Source organism: Zootoca vivipara, chromosome 2 (genome assembly GCF_963506605.1).
Source record: "Zootoca vivipara chromosome 2, rZooViv1.1, whole genome shotgun sequence".
Lineage (NCBI taxonomy): Eukaryota > Metazoa > Chordata > Lepidosauria > Squamata > Lacertidae > Zootoca > Zootoca vivipara.
The window spans coordinates 86,760,790-86,778,175 of NC_083277.1; the positions used below are offsets into that span (position 1 = coordinate 86,760,790).

General features: G+C 42.6%; 1 protein-coding gene across 1 annotated transcript in view; it reads right to left on the reverse strand.

Annotated features, from left to right (window-relative positions):
• Positions 1-10,099: 10,099 nt before the first annotated feature.
• Positions 10,100-17,386, reverse strand: part of LOC118079914 (protoheme IX farnesyltransferase, mitochondrial) — a 97,752-nt gene continuing 90,465 nt past the window's right edge. The window contains exon 7 of the mRNA XM_035104664.2: positions 10,100-10,703. Coding sequence (XP_034960555.1) covers positions 10,297-10,703 — 407 coding nt within the window. The 3' untranslated portion in view covers positions 10,100-10,296. The remainder of the gene's footprint in view (positions 10,704-17,386) is intronic.

A 17,386-nucleotide genomic window follows, 5' to 3' on the forward strand; every position in this document is an offset into this window, starting at 1 on the left:
TTTCATCATAGCCTTAGAACTCCTTTTGGACATTTGAACTGATGCATGAAAATTGCATACAAATAGCTTTCCCCTTTGTGAACAACAGGTCCCAGTTCCAATGCACATTGCAATGTGGTCATTTTGAGTGGGGAGCAGAAACAAGTGGGCATTATAGAGATGCATGGATAGAGTGGATTTCTTTCCCCATTTTTGTGGCTGATCCACACCACTTGCAGCTTTTAGTTTCATATCAGAAGTTCAGGGTGTTTGTCAGTTTAATCTTTCCTTCAACTCCATGGTTCTATCAGCCAAGTAGTGGAGCAATTTCAAGCAGTCTCCATAGTCTTATGTCTGTAATGTGTAAATCAGGCCTAACTTCATTTTGAAATGTTGCCATGTTCAGCCAAAGGGAATCATTTTCATGCTGTAACACAACTCCCTCCTTTGGGTTTCATTGGCTGGGTGGGTTCGGGGTGTACTCTTATTCTCCGTCATAAACACCCAGTCAGCTCCATTTCTTCTCCCAAGAAACCGGAAGTCATTAGACTTTTTTTTTTTTTTTTTTGCCCTGACCTGCCCCTAAAGTTTTAATCCCTCTTTCTGCAAACACCAGTTCTTTGCTGGCTCAAGGCCATTTGGCTTGAATAGGGAGGAGTGTTTTCCAGCGCTCCAAGGAGAGATGAGTAGGAGTGACATGACAGAGTTGAGTGAAGAAAAAAATGTGGGCTGGATGTCAAAGAACTTTTTTATTTTTTTATTTTTCAGTGAGATGGATGGAGTGTGGACGTTGCTCGAGGGAAGAGGTAGAAATCAAATGGCTGGAATATTCGAAACAGTGCTGGGGAATGGAAAGACACAGAGAACAATTGTGGTTGGGTCAAACAAGGAAGAAAAATAAATAAATAAATAAATAAATACAGCCTTTCACTTCCATTTCTCTTTTTAGAGCACAAATACACAGTGTGTTCACTCTAGCCAGCCAGACACACACAGAGAGAACAATGCCCTTTTATGAACTTTAAACTGATGGATCTTTTCCATATGCATTAACTATTTACACTGGAGCAGATGCATCACAAGTTATGGGGACTGTGATGGCCTGGGACTCAGGCTCTGACTTGGAACCGGAGGAGGCTCAGTCCGCACCGGATCCTCTTCTGCAGACATCAGCTGAACCTAGTCTGGGGCCTGTTCCTGAAGAGCCGCAGTCTGCTCAGGTTCCCCTGCAACAAGTACCAGCTGGGCCGAGTCAGGGGCCTGAGCCTGTCCTGGCTCCAGGTGCTGAGAATACCTCATTGCCAACAGCTGGTCCACTACCGGCTGGCTCAGGAGAGGCTGAGGTGGCTCCTGAGTCCAGTAACCCTCCGGTGTCTCCCGAGCTGCAGAGACTCAGGGCTGAGAGGAGAGACCTGAGCACTCGCAGGATGAGTGCTCGCCTTCAGGCGAGGCAGGGTGGTGAGTCATCAGGGGATCGGGACCGGTCATTATAAAAGGCGGTCAGACCCCGCCCCATTGCTGCTTGCCAGATCCTGCCTGTGTTCTTGCTCTTGACCTCGCCTCATTTCAGAGTCATGGGTTTGAGCCCCATGTTGGGCAAAAGAGCCCTGCATTGCAGAGGGTTGGACTAGATCAGGCATCCCCAAACTGCGGCCCTCCAGATGTTTTGGCCTTCAGCTCCCATGATCCCTAGCTAACAGGACCAGTAGTCGGGGAAGATGGGAATTGTAGTCCAAAACATCTGGAGGGCCGAAGTTTGGGGATGCCTGGACTAGATGATCCTTGTGGTCCCTTCCAACTCCACGATTCTATGATTTTTCTAGAATTGAGGATGGAAGCCCATTGATTACTAGAAGATATAAAACGGCGAGAGTCGCTTCCAAGTCAACAAGTGGAGGATAAAACTGCCATTGTTATTATCCCTCTGCATATTTACTGAAATTTGTGGGACTTCTGATTTGCATAGGATCATAATGTAAAGCAACCTCTGTAAACCTGGTCCCCATGTTGTTGGACTATAACTCCCATCAGTACCACCTAGCACAACTGTGCTATATATATGGTGCCGATGGAATTTTGAAGGCACCAGATTTAAAAAAGCTGCTGTAAAGCCTAAGATTGAGCACTGATTCTACAGACATAATCAAGAAGTACTTTCACATCTGAAGCCTGTTGTTGCTATTGCTTATGTGGAATGCAAACATGGCTCATAGAGTACAAATGGTTAAAAAATGACTCTCTTATGATTTCTATCTCGCATCAAAAGCACACAAAACTCAAGAGAGGGGCTTATAGTTGGCTATTTTTGCATGTCTGCAAAATTAGGAATAATAAACACTGGACATTCTCAGGTAAATGGGCATAAGATTCCAGCCTGATTATGTTATATATGCAAATGTCCTAAGAGCACATTTGATTTCCTATTTATTAAACCAGCCCCATTTATATTTTGCTCCAAAATATTAGTAAAATGTCTAACTACCCCAAACCATATGCACTGTGCTTAGCAACATTTGCCAGTTTCAGTGTTTCCTGGGATTTGGCAACTGAATGGAAGCCGTTTCGTCCCTTTGGTTTTACCAAGTTGAAATGCTGCTGCAGCCAGCAACCTCCTGCCTTGCACATTTCCCAGATAATTACAGATTAGAACAGGCTAATTTTTATTTTTGCAAAGCCGCCGGAGATCTATGTTTGTTATTATTGTCTCCTAGGTTGCCACTTGCATAAATACATATGTAAAGCCCTTTGATCTGCGGGCATAATGACATAGATTTATCAAATGTTTGCCTTTTTTCATCATTCTTTTTTTTTTTAAAAAAAGCTTGATTTATTGAGTGCAAACCCTGCCGCCCTCCCTCTCTTGAAATATGAAGTGTTCATGAATAGCTAAGGTAATATTTAATATCCTCCCAAGAAGCCTTTGCACTTTCTAACAAATGAACTACAACCTAACCAAATGGCTCACATCTGTTTAGCCTCCTCTCTTTTTAACTAAACAAATTAGCATTAGAATACCTGGGAGACAACATACAAAGTCCCCTTTCTAGATGACAGAACACAGACAATTATTAGCAAGGGGGAAACAGTCCTGAAAGACTCCGGCCTGACTTGAGCAGATGTTTTCACATCTCCTGTAGTGCCCCTGAATGAGTTGTACCCCAGCGGACACACTGCCCCAGTCCTTTGAAGTGGGCCAGGGAAACCATTCACAGCCCTCTGATGAATGGAAACTTGCTCACTTAAATGTTTCATTTAAAATCCCTCCCTGTAAGACTACCATGTTACCTTCAAAACATCAACATCAACAAATCTATGGTTTTTAACTAGTTTGTTTTTATTCCTGTGCATTTTATTATTTTAAATGTCGTAAATTTGGGAGAAAGGCTCTGTATCTATCTATCTATCTATCTATCTATCTATCTATCTATCTATCTATCTATCATCTATCATCTATCTATATCTATCTATCTATCATCTATCTATCTATCTATCTATCTATCTATCTATCTATCTATCTATCTATCTATCTATCATCTATCTATCAATCATCTATCTATCATCATCTATCATCTATCTATAACTATGTTATGTAGATTGGTGTGCTTTGGGCAAAAGTTTTTTCTGGCCATAACTAGGTAAAGGTAAAGGGACCCCTGACCATCAGGTCCAGTTGTGACTGACTCTGGGGTTGTGGAGCTCATCTTGCTCTATTGGCCGAGGGAGCCGGCATACAGCTTCCAGGTCATGTGGCCAGCATGACAAAGCCGCTTCTGGTGAACCAGAGAAGCACACGGAAATACCGTTTACCTTCCCGCTGTAGCGGTACCTATTTACTTGCACTTTGACGTGCTTTCGAACTGCTAGGTTGGCAGGAGCTGGGACCGAGCAACGGGAGCTCACCCCATCGCGGGGATTCAAACCGCCGACCTTCTGATCAGCAAGCCCTAGGCTCTGTGGTTTAACCCACAGTGCCACCCGCGTCCCAAGCCATAACTAGGTGGCAAGAAAGAAACAGGGCATTGGAATTAGCTCTTAATTTGAAAGCCTAGCAATGTACCATTTTCCCTGGGGGATCTATAAGAATGCCAATGCGTGGAACCACAAGAGCTGACTTCATGGAGCCTCCCTTTAAAAGCCTCCAGGAACAGAGATCGCCCAACTTCCACAGTCAACTTATTCTATGGCCCGCTTCTTACAGTTAGGGAGGTACTCACCTGATTCCAGCTTTGCTGCAAGTTTAATTTGATGCCTCTTGTCCTTTTAGTGCAGGTATCCCCAAACTTAGGCTCTCCAGATGTTTTGGACCACAATTCCCATCATTCCTGACCACTGGTCCTGTTAGCTAGGGATCATGGGAGTTTTAGGCCAAAACATCTGGAGGGCCGCAGTTTGGGGATGCCTGTTTTAGTGCTTCTCTCATGTCCTTGTTTCCCTGAGGTTTTAAACCTGTGTCTTGACAGTGCCACTTGAGACGGAAGAAAGAAAGAAAGAAAGAAAGAAAGAAAAAGAAAGAAAGAAAGAAAGAAAGAAAAGAAAAGATTTCTACTCATAGAAAACTAGCATGTTGGGCAGAAGGATATTCTCGAAGATTTCTCTTTGACATCTAGTTTTCTGTGTGCAGAATCTTCCTAATGGGGAAGTGTGCAGTTATGAAACAGAGCTGCCTTATAACAGGTCAGTTCACTGGTCTATCTAGCCCAGTGGTGTCCAAACCTTTTTCAAAGAGGGCCAAATTTGATGAAGTGAAGGGCCGACCAAAGTTGTTAACCTTTTTTTTTAGGATTGAAGTTGTGGAGGTTTTTTCTAGGATTTTACTCCAGGAAATTACCTGCCACAGGGGCTGGATAAAACTGACCGGTGGGCCAGATTATGCCTCCGAAATGGACTTTGGACATGCCTGATATAGCCCATTATTGTCTACTCTACACCAGCTAGCAGTGTCTCTTCAGTCAGAAATTTTCCCCAGCTCTAACGGGAGGTTCCAAGGACATTTCCCCCCCATGCAAAGCAGGTGCTCTACAACAGAGTGACAGTCCTTTTCCAAAGAGACAGAAAGGCATGCACCTGCCAGAACATGAATCTGGGTTACACTGTGCATGATGCCACTATACCACTGGCACAACTGTCAGCCCTCACCTGCAATTCAAAGCAGGGCAATGCAGATGTCGGCTTACCACTTCAGTGAGAAGTGGGCCTTTGGGGAGGAGCTGCTCCGGGTTTTCCTTCCCTGCATGTCTAGATACCCGAGAGCTGTTATCATTTCTTTCCATCCACCCTTCTTTCCTCTAGGCTAACTAACCACGACAAGTTTCTACAGTTTCCCCCCTCCTGTGTCATGCATTCCAAAATGTCAGTTTTGTTGCTTCCCTCAGAATCGTTTTCAGTTTAGTCTAATCCGTCTTTAAAAGTGGTGACCACAACTGGACACAATACTGCACTGGAGACCTACTTAGTGCCAAGTAAAACAAGACTATTACCCCCTCCCGTCTGGCAGGCTGAAGTTGCTGTTAATACAGCTTCAAGTAGTGTCTGTTGTCTTGTAAGAAATGCTACGTTGCTGGCTCACCTTCAGATAGACTCTCATTCCTTCTTATTCCTTCTCGGTAATGCTGGAGCCCAGACAATTGTCTCCCCAGTTTGGTAATTATACATTTGCCATTTCTTTCCAATGTGTCATGCTTAATGCTTTTCTTTGTTGAGTTTCATTTTATTATTTTCCACTGTAAGACATAATACCCCGCTGCTCCCAAGTTAACTTAAATAAATCCAGATCACTTAATGTTTGATCTCCTCTTGTAACCATTTCCCCTGCTTCCAGTGCAATCCCGTCTTCTAGTTGGGAACATTTGGAAGGATGATTGCCTCACATCCGTCTTGATGCCTTGTTCTGTTGAAAACATGCAGCCTTTCAAATAAATGAAGACCAAACCAAGTGGAACCTCCCCAGCAAAGGGTTAAGTCATTTTTGCAGTGTCCACATCTTGATCTTCCTTCAAAAAAACAAAACATAACAATGAGGAATGTCTTCTTTCTTCAAAAGAAAACAGGCAAGAGAAATGGTGATATGGTGCCCTGAGTGAGCCCCAAATTTGATGCCTCTTCCCAACCTTCACACTGTTTTCCCAAAGCCAAGTAAACAAGGCACTGGGCTATGGGAAGGAGGCATGAGGGCTCTAGCGTGGTCCTAGAGCCCTTCCTCATCCTTCCCAAAGCAGGGCAAGTGCTAACTAGGCTTTGAGAAGGAAGAAGGGGGATTCTAGGACCCTGACAGAGCCGTTACGTCTCCTTCCCAAAGTATGTGCTTTCTAGGCTATGGGAAGTAGGCAGGAAGGCATTGCCTTGGCTTAGTGCTCTATGTGGGGGAACTGGTCATGCTGCCCTAAATCCACCTCTGAGAGATGTCTTGAGCAACTGGCTTGTCCACTGCATATGCCCTTCAAATGAATTGTGAGGCCGAGTTCATAGCAATCAGATTCGCAGAGGTATATATTGTGGTACACACAATGCTTGTGCCATAATCAATTAAGTCATTAGCCTGCCACAAACCACAGTTGTTTTCGCTGCAACAGGCTATCACAGCTGCTGTTCTGGACATTTGTTACAATGGGGTATGATGCTCGGGTGATTGAGATGTTGGACTTTTGGGAGTTACTAGGGCAAGGTGTGTGTTTATTCTATCTCCATCTCTTCCATTTCCTTGTTTAGAATCATTTAAAAAAATGAAAAACATGGGAGAGCCAGGTAGCACATGATTTCATGAATTCCCAGCTTTGAGCATCAAAAGCTGGTTTCTGGGAATATTAATGGCCACAGGCCCTCAAGCAATGGTAGATCAGATCAATAATTTCCCATTTTCTCACTTCTGTGATCAGGAGTCTTCCCCTACCCCTAAGGAAAACAAAATAATAGCCACTGGTGCATTATGGTATTTCATTAATATAATATATATGCACATTTAGAAGCTGTCCATTGACTGTCATCGATTCAGTATTAGAAAAGCAACCAGGTGGCAGAAAAAAAAACTGGCCACGTGGCAATCTCTAATGGTTTACTGGGAAAGAAAAAGTGTCATGGACACAATTGCCCATTATCCTACAGCTCTTTTCAAATTCAGAAAACCCCCACTCTGGATTGAAGGCGTGGTTGCACAAAGTCACACACAACCACTGGCTACACTTTAAAATAGAGAAAGTAAGAAATCTGTTGCAGTTCCAAAATGGATAACATGATGTTTTGATCCATCGTGGTATTTCCTATGCTTCCCCTGCCTGCCCACAACCTTGATCTCATGAGAATCTATGCGCATAAGGACACATGTAAGCATCTGAAGACAACCAGGCCAAGGAAAGCTCTATTAGCAAAATTGACAGTAGAAGCAAGACAACTCCATATTGGAACAATGAAATTTGACAGGACCTGTGTTTCTCTTATTCATTCGTTCTTCATTGGAAACCCCTGCATTTAAGGAGGCTACTTAGAAGCAAGCCCTACTGAGAGCTTAATCTCAGCAAGTAAGCATAGGATCGCAGCATTAGCATGTATTTCTTTAGTAGTTGTATTAGCATGTATTTCTTTAGTAGTTTAGATCAGACATCCCCAAACTTCGGCCCTCCAGATGTTTTGGACTACAATTCCCATCTTCCCCGACCACTGGTCCTGTTAGCTAGGGATCATGGGAGTTGTAGGCCAAAACATCTGGAGGGCCGCAGTTTGGGGGTGCCTGGTTTAGATTGTCGAGAGTACTTCATATACATTATTACAATAATCCAGTAAGGTCGGCTGGTATTATTGCAGTTGGAAGCCAGAACTTGTTCCTTGTGAATTTACAGCAGAATCTAACACTGGCAGAATGGGAGTTAGTCCAGCAGAAGTTTATTTCCTTTCAAGCCGGCTGGTTCTCAGAAAAACAAGAGGTGAGCTGTATGCTTCCAGTGAATGGGCAGATTTTGCGCTAGGAGTCACTCCTGGGCCTACCCAAAATATTTGAGCCCTTACTTTGACTGCTTTTTGGACACAATAGTTTAGATCCAGCCTACTTTGGTCCCATTGAAACCATTGCAAACAGACAAGTCAGGTCACTGATGTAAGTGGAAGCTTGGTCTGGATTCATGAAATCGTGCCAAATAAATAAGTTGTCTTCTTTGTATGACCTCTTCTACAGCTTGTTCAGCAGTAGTCTGAATTGTGTGAAAGTTCTGAACTCAGCAGGACCAATTTCTTAGTAGACACATACAGAATTGTACTTTTAATAGTATTATTGTGGTCTGAGAAGGGTGTGTGTGTGTGTGTATCTGTGGGGATGTAGATCAACCTGTATATATGACAGTTAAATTGGTTGGGCAGGTTCTCCTCAACTCATTCTTGCAAATATAGATCAGAGAGTAGCATTGTGAATTAATTGCCATGATGCCCTCAGTCCTCACCTACAATTCTCAGCTACAAATTGTTCATTCAGACACCCTAAATGTTTTCTGGTAACTCTCCATTCCCTGCAATCAGACAACAAGGCAAGTAGGTAAAATAACAACAGTTTTGTCCTTGTTCTATGCTAGGTCCCCCCGTCTCCAAGAAAGGCACCTTGATCTCTCACATATTCCAATAAACCTTCACATTCCAAACGAACTTAAATTATTTGGCAGGGTGTATGTGATGAAAGGAAGATGATCATTGTGCTCTGAATATTCTTTTTAAAAGTACGGTAGTGGAAACATGAAAAACTATGATATAAAAGCTAGCGTTAAAAGAATGCAATAAACTATATGCAACTAACCTAGCATCTTGAAGCCATAAACAAGATTGGCATATAAAGTGAACAAGCTTCTGTTTCTGTGGTTGTTCAGCCACAGTAGTTACACCCTGAAGGTTATTTCCTTGTTTCAGATTGGTTCAAAATGTTTTCTCCGTGGCCAGGCTGAGCTGATTCAATCCGCTCTGTATTTCCATTTCCATCAGGGTTGCTTGATGATGTGTTGCAGGAAATAAGAATTGGAGGCACTTCTAGGAAACGGAAATTCAGACAACAAATAGCTCCTTCCTGGATGGAGGATGGCAATCATAACCTACTAGCAAGAAGGCTGCTATGAAAGTAGGATGGCATGAAAGCTGTCAAAGGTCTGACGGGGTGGAAATTAGCTGGACATAAGTTTGTTTCCTTTGAAGCAGGCAGATTGTCAGAAAACCAAGAAGTGAGCTGTACATTTCCAGTCAGTGGGCAGATTTTTTGTGCTAGGAGTCATTCCTGGAGCTACCCAAACTGTTGGGCCCTTCTAACCCCATGGCTTTGACTACAAATCCTACCAGGTACCAACATTTTTTATTTTAAGGGTTATTATTTATGAACTGCTTAAATGCCAAAAGGACTTCTAAGTTGGTAACCAGAGATGAGGTGAGGGCTTGTACAGAGCAAAGACCTGGCTGATGGAAAAGCAATGTATTTCTGCATGGTGGTCTGCCTTGGGGGCTTTATGTTGTGTGTGTGCATACACACACACACACACACGCGCACGCACACACACACACACAGAGAGAGACAGTTTGTGTACCCCTTATTATCTCTCTCTCTCTCTCTCTCTCTCTCTCTCTCTCTCTCTCTCTCTCTCTCTCTCTCTCTGTCTGTCTGTCAAGTACTCATGGCTGTTTTTCCTTTTTAAGAGCTCTTTAATGGCTCCAGTCAAACTTCTCTGTATCTTTCCTTTATGAACTGTCTATACCATATTCAGAAAAAGTTTAAATAAAGGTGGAAATTGGGCATACTCATAGGTTAATAGCATCTCTGAGAGGATGACACTCCCTAGTGGTTTCTTTCAGCTCCAAATACTGTTACTCCTTTCCACTTTCCATACAGAATGAGACTATACTCCTAGAACTAGGGCAGAGTGATTTTTGCATATTGTTAAGCCAATCCTCCTGTTCTGGTGTGGAACAGTGTAGATGCATATGGGTCACCTGGGGGAACTGTTGCTGGACTAGATTCAGCAGGCTTGCCATACGTCCTTAAGAATTAGATAGAGATTTGTTCTTTCATCAGTATGCTATTAAGATATAACATGCATCTTAGCATCATCTCCGTAGAGTCAAGGTAAGGATCTCACATTCAAAAATCAAATCCAAGAGTCATGTGTGTGTCCCAAATCAAATGATTTAATTTGAAAAATATCACAGAGAGTGTTCATGGACACAAAATATTCTCTCTGAATACATCAACATAAAACCTCCCTGCTTGCATGATAACTGAAATATGTACGCCATTTTGAATGGGAGCTTCTGAAGCCAATAGTTATCACAAAGGCAACATGAGTTTTTCAACATGATGCGATCTCAACTCATGGATTCCTTTTCGTTGTCCTTTCTGTGCCAAGATTTCTTGCAAGTCAGCATGAGCAAGAGGAGCATCGGCAAGTGCCACAAGCTGCAGAAAAACAACTTCCGGGAGCTGCCACGGTCGGCATCTCTGTAGAAACGGAAGCCGAGGTAGGAAATGTACAGGTTGACGGGAAGAGAAATTATGGGGAAAGTCCACGTGGTGACATCAAGGACGGGCGCCAGTGATGAAAGTCCAATTAAGGCGAGGCAATGACGCAGAGCCACCCGCCTGCACATCTCTGGGTGGGTGACAGACATCATGCAGTAGCCACCTCTGGAGTAATCTTCGCGGAGCCCCCAGCTGAGTGCATTGAAGTGAGGGAACTGCCAGGAGTAGAGAATCCCACCCAGCAGCAATGCTCCTGCAAACGAAGAGAAATCAAGGCATTAGAGTGTACGCCAGGGCCAGTGACACAGAAATCTGGATAACTGGGTTGAAGTTTCTACGTCTTCATTTCGTACACCCAGTAAATCACTTGCAGGTGCAGAAGTCTCATTAATATAATCAGCTTGCCCCAAGGCAGTAAAAGGTATACAGGATGGAGCTGTGTGGAACAGTTTACTCGACTCTCCACATAAACTCCAAATACCCTTTTCAGATGCAGGAGTTGCTAAATGTTACTCTTAAAAAAAAAATGCTTCTATCATTCTATCATTTTTTGGAGTAAGAACATTTGCAAAAGGCTCAGAACCCAAGTATATGCTACTTCCAGGGGATGCAGGGATGTTTTTTTGCATTCCTTGTCCAACCTGTTTACTTCTATTTTTTTATTTTTTTAAAAACAAAATATTGGAATTTTATTTACAACATAACACAAACCCCTCACCCCCCCCCAATACACAAATCCACTCTCATTAAACGTGAACATAACATACAGTGAACATAACGTACAGCAACATACAACCTGTTTACGTCTAGTGCATTTCCGGCAAGTCATACATACACAATTTAATCACATTTCTCATTTACAATTTTGAATTCGGCAATGTTTGTATTTTTGTTCAAACAATTATATGTTTGCAGAAAGCAAGAGGCTTTTGGAACCAAAAACAGTGTCTGAGGGCTCATCTAGAGACAATAAAAAAAATGATTTGGGGACAGGGCTCCAGCTAGGACTGATTATGACTTCTTGATAGGGTGGCCACATGTTCTACTTTTCAGAGGACAGTTCTCTATTGGAAGATGCCCTTTTAAAGATAAAAAACCATAAAAAGGAAAGCAGGACCCCTTGCTTGACAATAGCTACCAACCTGGACAACCGGCTGAGCAGGCACACAGGTCACAGTTCTCCCCACTCAAGGTGAAATGCATTGTATTTCTATTTAAATTATTATTTTTAAATCTGCACCTCTACATATAAAATAACATTATGTAAATGTTATGCAAATCTGTGGGGTGTGTGTGTGTGGTGTGTTTTTTTTGGGTGATGCATAAATGATCACCTTACTTCTTAAGCCATCATCACCAATTCTAAGCTGTAAGTAGAAGACAATGAGCAAAATATCTACAAACTATACATATACATATACACATACACACACACACACACACACACACACCTTAAACACTTCTGTGAGAAAAAAACTGCTTTCCATTTGTTGTAGAAAACACTTAAGATACATTTTATCCTTCAGTTTCCCCATTTGGTTCCACCTTTTTTGATACTACACAGAATATATTTTCTCATAGGCCAAACTGGCTGTGCATTAGCTGCCAGAACCCACTTCGCAAAGGTACACATATAAAACAAATACAGTGAAGAAAATTTAAAAAACTGGCTACTGTATAGTATAAGTTTATTAAAGTTTGCTCAGCAGAAATCTAGAGAAGATTCCAGTCACCACCTGCATGTTATCTTGCTATATTTTGCCACAGGTTGATTAAGCAGAAGTGTATGATGCCAACCCTCTAACAGCCACATAACTTAGGGCTACAGAAGGCTCCAAAGGGCTACAGAAGGCTCCAAAGGGCTACAGAAGGCTCCAAAGAAGGGCAGTGCCAAAGAATGCTCCAACTACCGCACAATTGCGCTCATTTCACACGCTAGCAAGGTTATGCTTAAAATTCTACAAGGCAGGCTTAGGCAGTATGTGGACCGAGAACTCCCAGAAGTGCAAGCTGGATTTCGAAAGGGCAGAGGAACCAGAGACCAAATAGCAAATATGCGCTGGATTATGGAGAAAGCTAGAGAGTTCCAGAAAAACGTCTACTTCTGCTTCATTGACTATGCAAAAGCCTTTGACTGTGTCGACCACAGCAAACTATGGCAAGTTCTTAAAGAAATGGGAGTGCCTGATCACCTCATCTGTCTCCTGAGAAATCTCTATGTGGGACAAGAAGCTACAGTTAGAACTGGATATGGAACAACTGATTGGTTCAAAATTGGGAAAGGAGTACGACAAGGTTGTATATTGTCTCCCTGCTTATTTAACTTATATGCAGAATTCATCATGCGAAAGGCTGGACTAGATGAATCCCAAGCCGGAATTAAGATTGCCGGAAGAAATATCAACAACCTCAGATATGCAGATGACACAACCTTGATGGCAGAAAGTGAGGAGGAATTAAAGAACCTTTTAATGAGGGTGAAAGAGGAGAGCGCAAAATATGGTCTGAAGCTCAACATCAAAAAAACCAAGATCATGGCCACTGGTCCCATCACCTCCTGGCAAATAGAAGGGGAAGAAATGGAGGCAGTGAGAGATTTTACTTTCTTGGGCTCCTTGATCACTGCAGATGGTGACAGCAGTCACGAAATTAAAAGACGCCTGCTTCTTGGGAGAAAAGCAATGACAAACCTAGACAGCATCTTAAAAAGCAGAGACATCACCTTGCCGACAAAGGTCCGTATAGTTAAAGCTATGGTTTTCCCAGTAGTGATGTATGGAAGTGAGAGCTGGACCATAAAGAAGGCTGATCGCCGAAGAATTGATGCTTTTGAATTATGGTGCTGGAGGAGACTCTTGAGAGTCCCATGGACTGCTAGAAGATCAAACCTATCCATTCTTAAGGAAATCAGCCCTGAGTGCTCCCTGGAAGGACAGATCGTGAAGCTGAGGCTCCAATACTTTGGCCACCTCATGAGAAGAGAAGAATCCTTGGAAAAGACCCTGATGTTGGGAAAGATTGAGGGCACTAGGAGAAGGGGACGACAGAGGACAAGGTGGTTGGACAGTGTTCTCGAAGCTACGAACATGAGTTTGACCAAACTACGGGAGGCAGTGCAAGACAGGAGTGCCTGGCGTGCTATGGTCCATGGGGTCACGAAGAGTCGGACACGACTAAACGACTAAACAACAACACAGAAGGCTGCAAGTGCCTAGTGTTAAGTAACTAACTTCTAAATTCTGTATACTCCATACATCTTAGAATTCAGTATGATAGGACCTTCTGTTGACCCATGAATGCTTGGCAGAGACCAGAAACTGCAGAGTAAAAAATTCATAAGAATTGTAAGGTTGTTTCAGTTCTTTCAACATTCAGGGTCTCTGTGTTACCTATCCCTGTACACCACCTAAAAGTTAATGCAGAAGCAAGAATCAAAGGGAAAAATAGGCCCTGAGATCCACTCAATATAACTATGGGAATATTTCCTCACAACTGCAGTCTTTCAAAGACTTATGGTACGAGATCCTGCTCCACTGAAATCTAGCACAGATGCCCATTAGTATCTTCAAAAAGCTTCATTTTGTTTCACGAGGGACATCTTTAGGGCCTACGCTTTAATAAAGCTTGACTGATTTTCACAGATTCAACTTCTGAAGTGATGTTGTTACAGTGGAGTTATGCCTTCTTGTAGATGAATCAAAGTCCATTTTGTTTGCAAAGGGATGGACGCTGGGAGCAACAAGAAGGCAAGATTTCCTAACGCCATTTCAGAAATAACTTCCGACTCTCACTTCTTTGTCAAAAAAACCAACATTTCAGGTGAAACTCCCAGCTGCAAACCAGACAACTGATGTGCCAAACAAGGGGAGTTGTTTTATGAGGGGCCTACCTTCCCATGCAATCTTTCTAGGAGATACTGCAAAGTCAACTTGATGGCAACATGCATGGCTTCGTTTCTTGCTGTGCAGTACAGAATTAGGCTTGTTAGTGCAACCGGGTCCAGACTCTACCTTTACATTTTCAAAACCTTTGTCTGACAGGGCAATCTTGTAGCGATGCTGGGATTGATCAAAGTGCTGATACAGAAGAAGCTACTTGTGTTCCCACTCTGGGGGTACTTACTACCGGTAGCAAGTGGTGCTATTTTGCAGGCTTAGTTGGGAGGAGCCTCCTAGGAATCCTACATGGGGTATATATCTGCACCCTTTTTTAAAGAACAGAAAGGGGGATTCATAGATCCAATAGAGGCTGACAACGCTGTTCCAGTTGCTATCTCAATGTGCTTCAGTAGCAGTGGCTCCTCTGTGCAAATTCCCTTGGATGAAGCTATAAAAAATGCACTCTAAACTGAATCTTAAGGGAATATAAATTATTTTTTATTGTTTTTACTACACTGTGTCAGCTGCCCTGAGAAAGAGTTTCCAAATTCCAGATTACTTGGAAGTCAGTATGATTTTGTCAAATGGTTCTTATTCCCTACTGTGTTTAGGATTCCAGTTTAAGTGTATTTAGGTGTGCATTATGGAAAAAGACCCCTCAAGGCTGAACTACATACAGCATGATGCTACTGGTAGGTACAACACTGATAATTTGCCTGCATGCTTGTTTTTTAAAAAGTGATGTTAGGCGCAGGTGGTTATGTCTGATTTTGTCAGGATTGCAGAAGTAGGAAGCAGATGTTCGGCCCTTTCATACTTCGTTGCAGTACTGATGGAGAGCATCCCTTTCCCATGGCTGTGTTGGCCCTGGTAAGAAAGCTCCCATTTGGGCCAATGGGAGCTTTCTTCTTGGGACTGGTAACAGCTGGGAGACTGACAGGACTGCCGCCGAGAAGCAGTTGGGTTTCCTCTCCTGACCATGTAATGTTGGTGCCAGTGATGCATTTGGTGTCATGACAAGTTTGGCTGTTAGTCAACTTCCTGTGGCAAACTTATGCAGCTACTTAATCTAGTACTTCTGCTATTGTTGAGTGGTGTTACTGTTTCAGGAGGATATTTTCAGCAACCCTTAAGGTTCCATAGGAGATAGCGGTAGAAGGTGCAGGATATTCATGCTTTTCTGTCTAAAGCTGTCAAGCCCAATGAAGTTCTTTTAAAACTCATGACTGTCCTAGGTCTATACAAAAAGTCTTGTAATGGTAGCATGATTTGATAAACTATGCTATCATTCACAAACTTAAGACAAAAGCCAGAAACACTTTAATGTTAAAAACTCAGCATGGAAAACCAGGCTTATAGTTGGAGCTCCAAACTGACTTGCTACCTCTTTCATTGTCTTGGTTTTTGGCTTCACAGATGTATGACAGAGATCACTAACCAGGCATGTAAAATAAACACAGAATGGTTAAAATATCAGCTCCAAAACAGATGTTGAAGTCTTATTGCATTTCCTAAAGCCATTGTTTACTGCCTTGGCAACCCAAGAATGCTGTTTTGCTTAGAGCACAATTTTGGTAATTCTTCTGCCTTGAATAATATGAAGGAATTTTAAAATCATTTCCAGATTCTGGTAGCTGACTGACACATGAGGGGGAGGTTAAGAGTGGATTGGGGGGGGGGAAGCACCAGCTTCTTGTCTCTCCAGGAAATAAATTAAATGTTTAAGTTTATGCAAGACGTTACAGGGATTTTGAAGTCTAAGTTTAGCCATTAATGGCCTGTACTTAAAACTGTGTGTGGTTGTTTTCTTCTATCTTGGTATGGTAACAAACCAGCTACTCTGAGCTAAAAAGATGCTAAAACAAATTACTCCTCCTTGGTCCAGATGAGGGAGATTAGAGCTGGGAAACAAGAGCAAATCCAGCTGCACCCATTTGCCTTTGGATAAACATGGCTGGCGGTTATGTAGCTGTAGTTCTTCCATGTTCAACCTGGAAAATGAGATGAAGTATAACTGAACCTTATCTTTGCCTACAGAATTAGGTTTCCATCATCTGAATATGCCCGTCAGCAAAAGCTGATCCAGCAAAAACAACACACTACCTGCCCACACTGAAGCAAGGAAGATATAGCAGTGATGGATGGAGAGATTGGTTAAGACCTCCAAATTATGTGGTTAGAAAAATCCAATTTCTGCTCTACTTTTAATACTGTAAGACAGAATGCAGCAATTTGTCAAGATGTATTTTGCATAACTCAATAGGACTGAAAGTTTTGTGGTGGGAGAAAGGAAGAAATACTAGGGTACAAGAATAGATGGAAATCTAAAATATATCTGTTTCCACAACAGGACCTCCTTTCCATTTCCTTCCTTCACCTTTGGGTGGGGGGATGCTCTGGAGCAGATATTTGGGGCATGCAGGGAGCTGCATGGGAGAGGAGAGGAAGGGGGGAAAGCAAGTTCAAATGGGTCTTACTGTCAAAAGTGACCATAAGATTGCAGTCTCAGTCTCTTTAAACAGAATCCACAACCCTTGATCAAACCAAATGGAAACAATCAAGTGAAGATTAAGCACGTTTTGAGTCCAAAGGTTCTCTCTCTCAGACACATACGGAGATCAAGTGCAGGGGCAATGATGGAAAATACCTGTTTTGTGTTATTATGTAGGGTGCCTTGTGATGTTTTGTAGGCTGTGGTGCCGCAAGTAAATTTCCCCCAGATGATCTAAATGTTCTTGCAGACAGGGAAGGTAGTCTTTCAGGTAACCTGGCCCTGAGTTGTTAAGGGGTTTATATGTTAGTAACAAGACTTTGTACATGACTGGCTAGCTGCACAGCAGCTGTTCCTTATGCACAGGTGTAAAATTATGTGTGCATCAAGGTGTTCCACTCAACCACCTGGGCACAGCATTCTCCAACAGCCTCCAGACCAGTCTTAGGGGAAGTCCACATAGAACAAATTATAGGAGTCCAATTGTAAAGTTACCAATGCATGAATCATAGTGGCCAAGTTTAAAACATGTTTTATTTGTTACCACAACCAATTGGAATGGTCAAT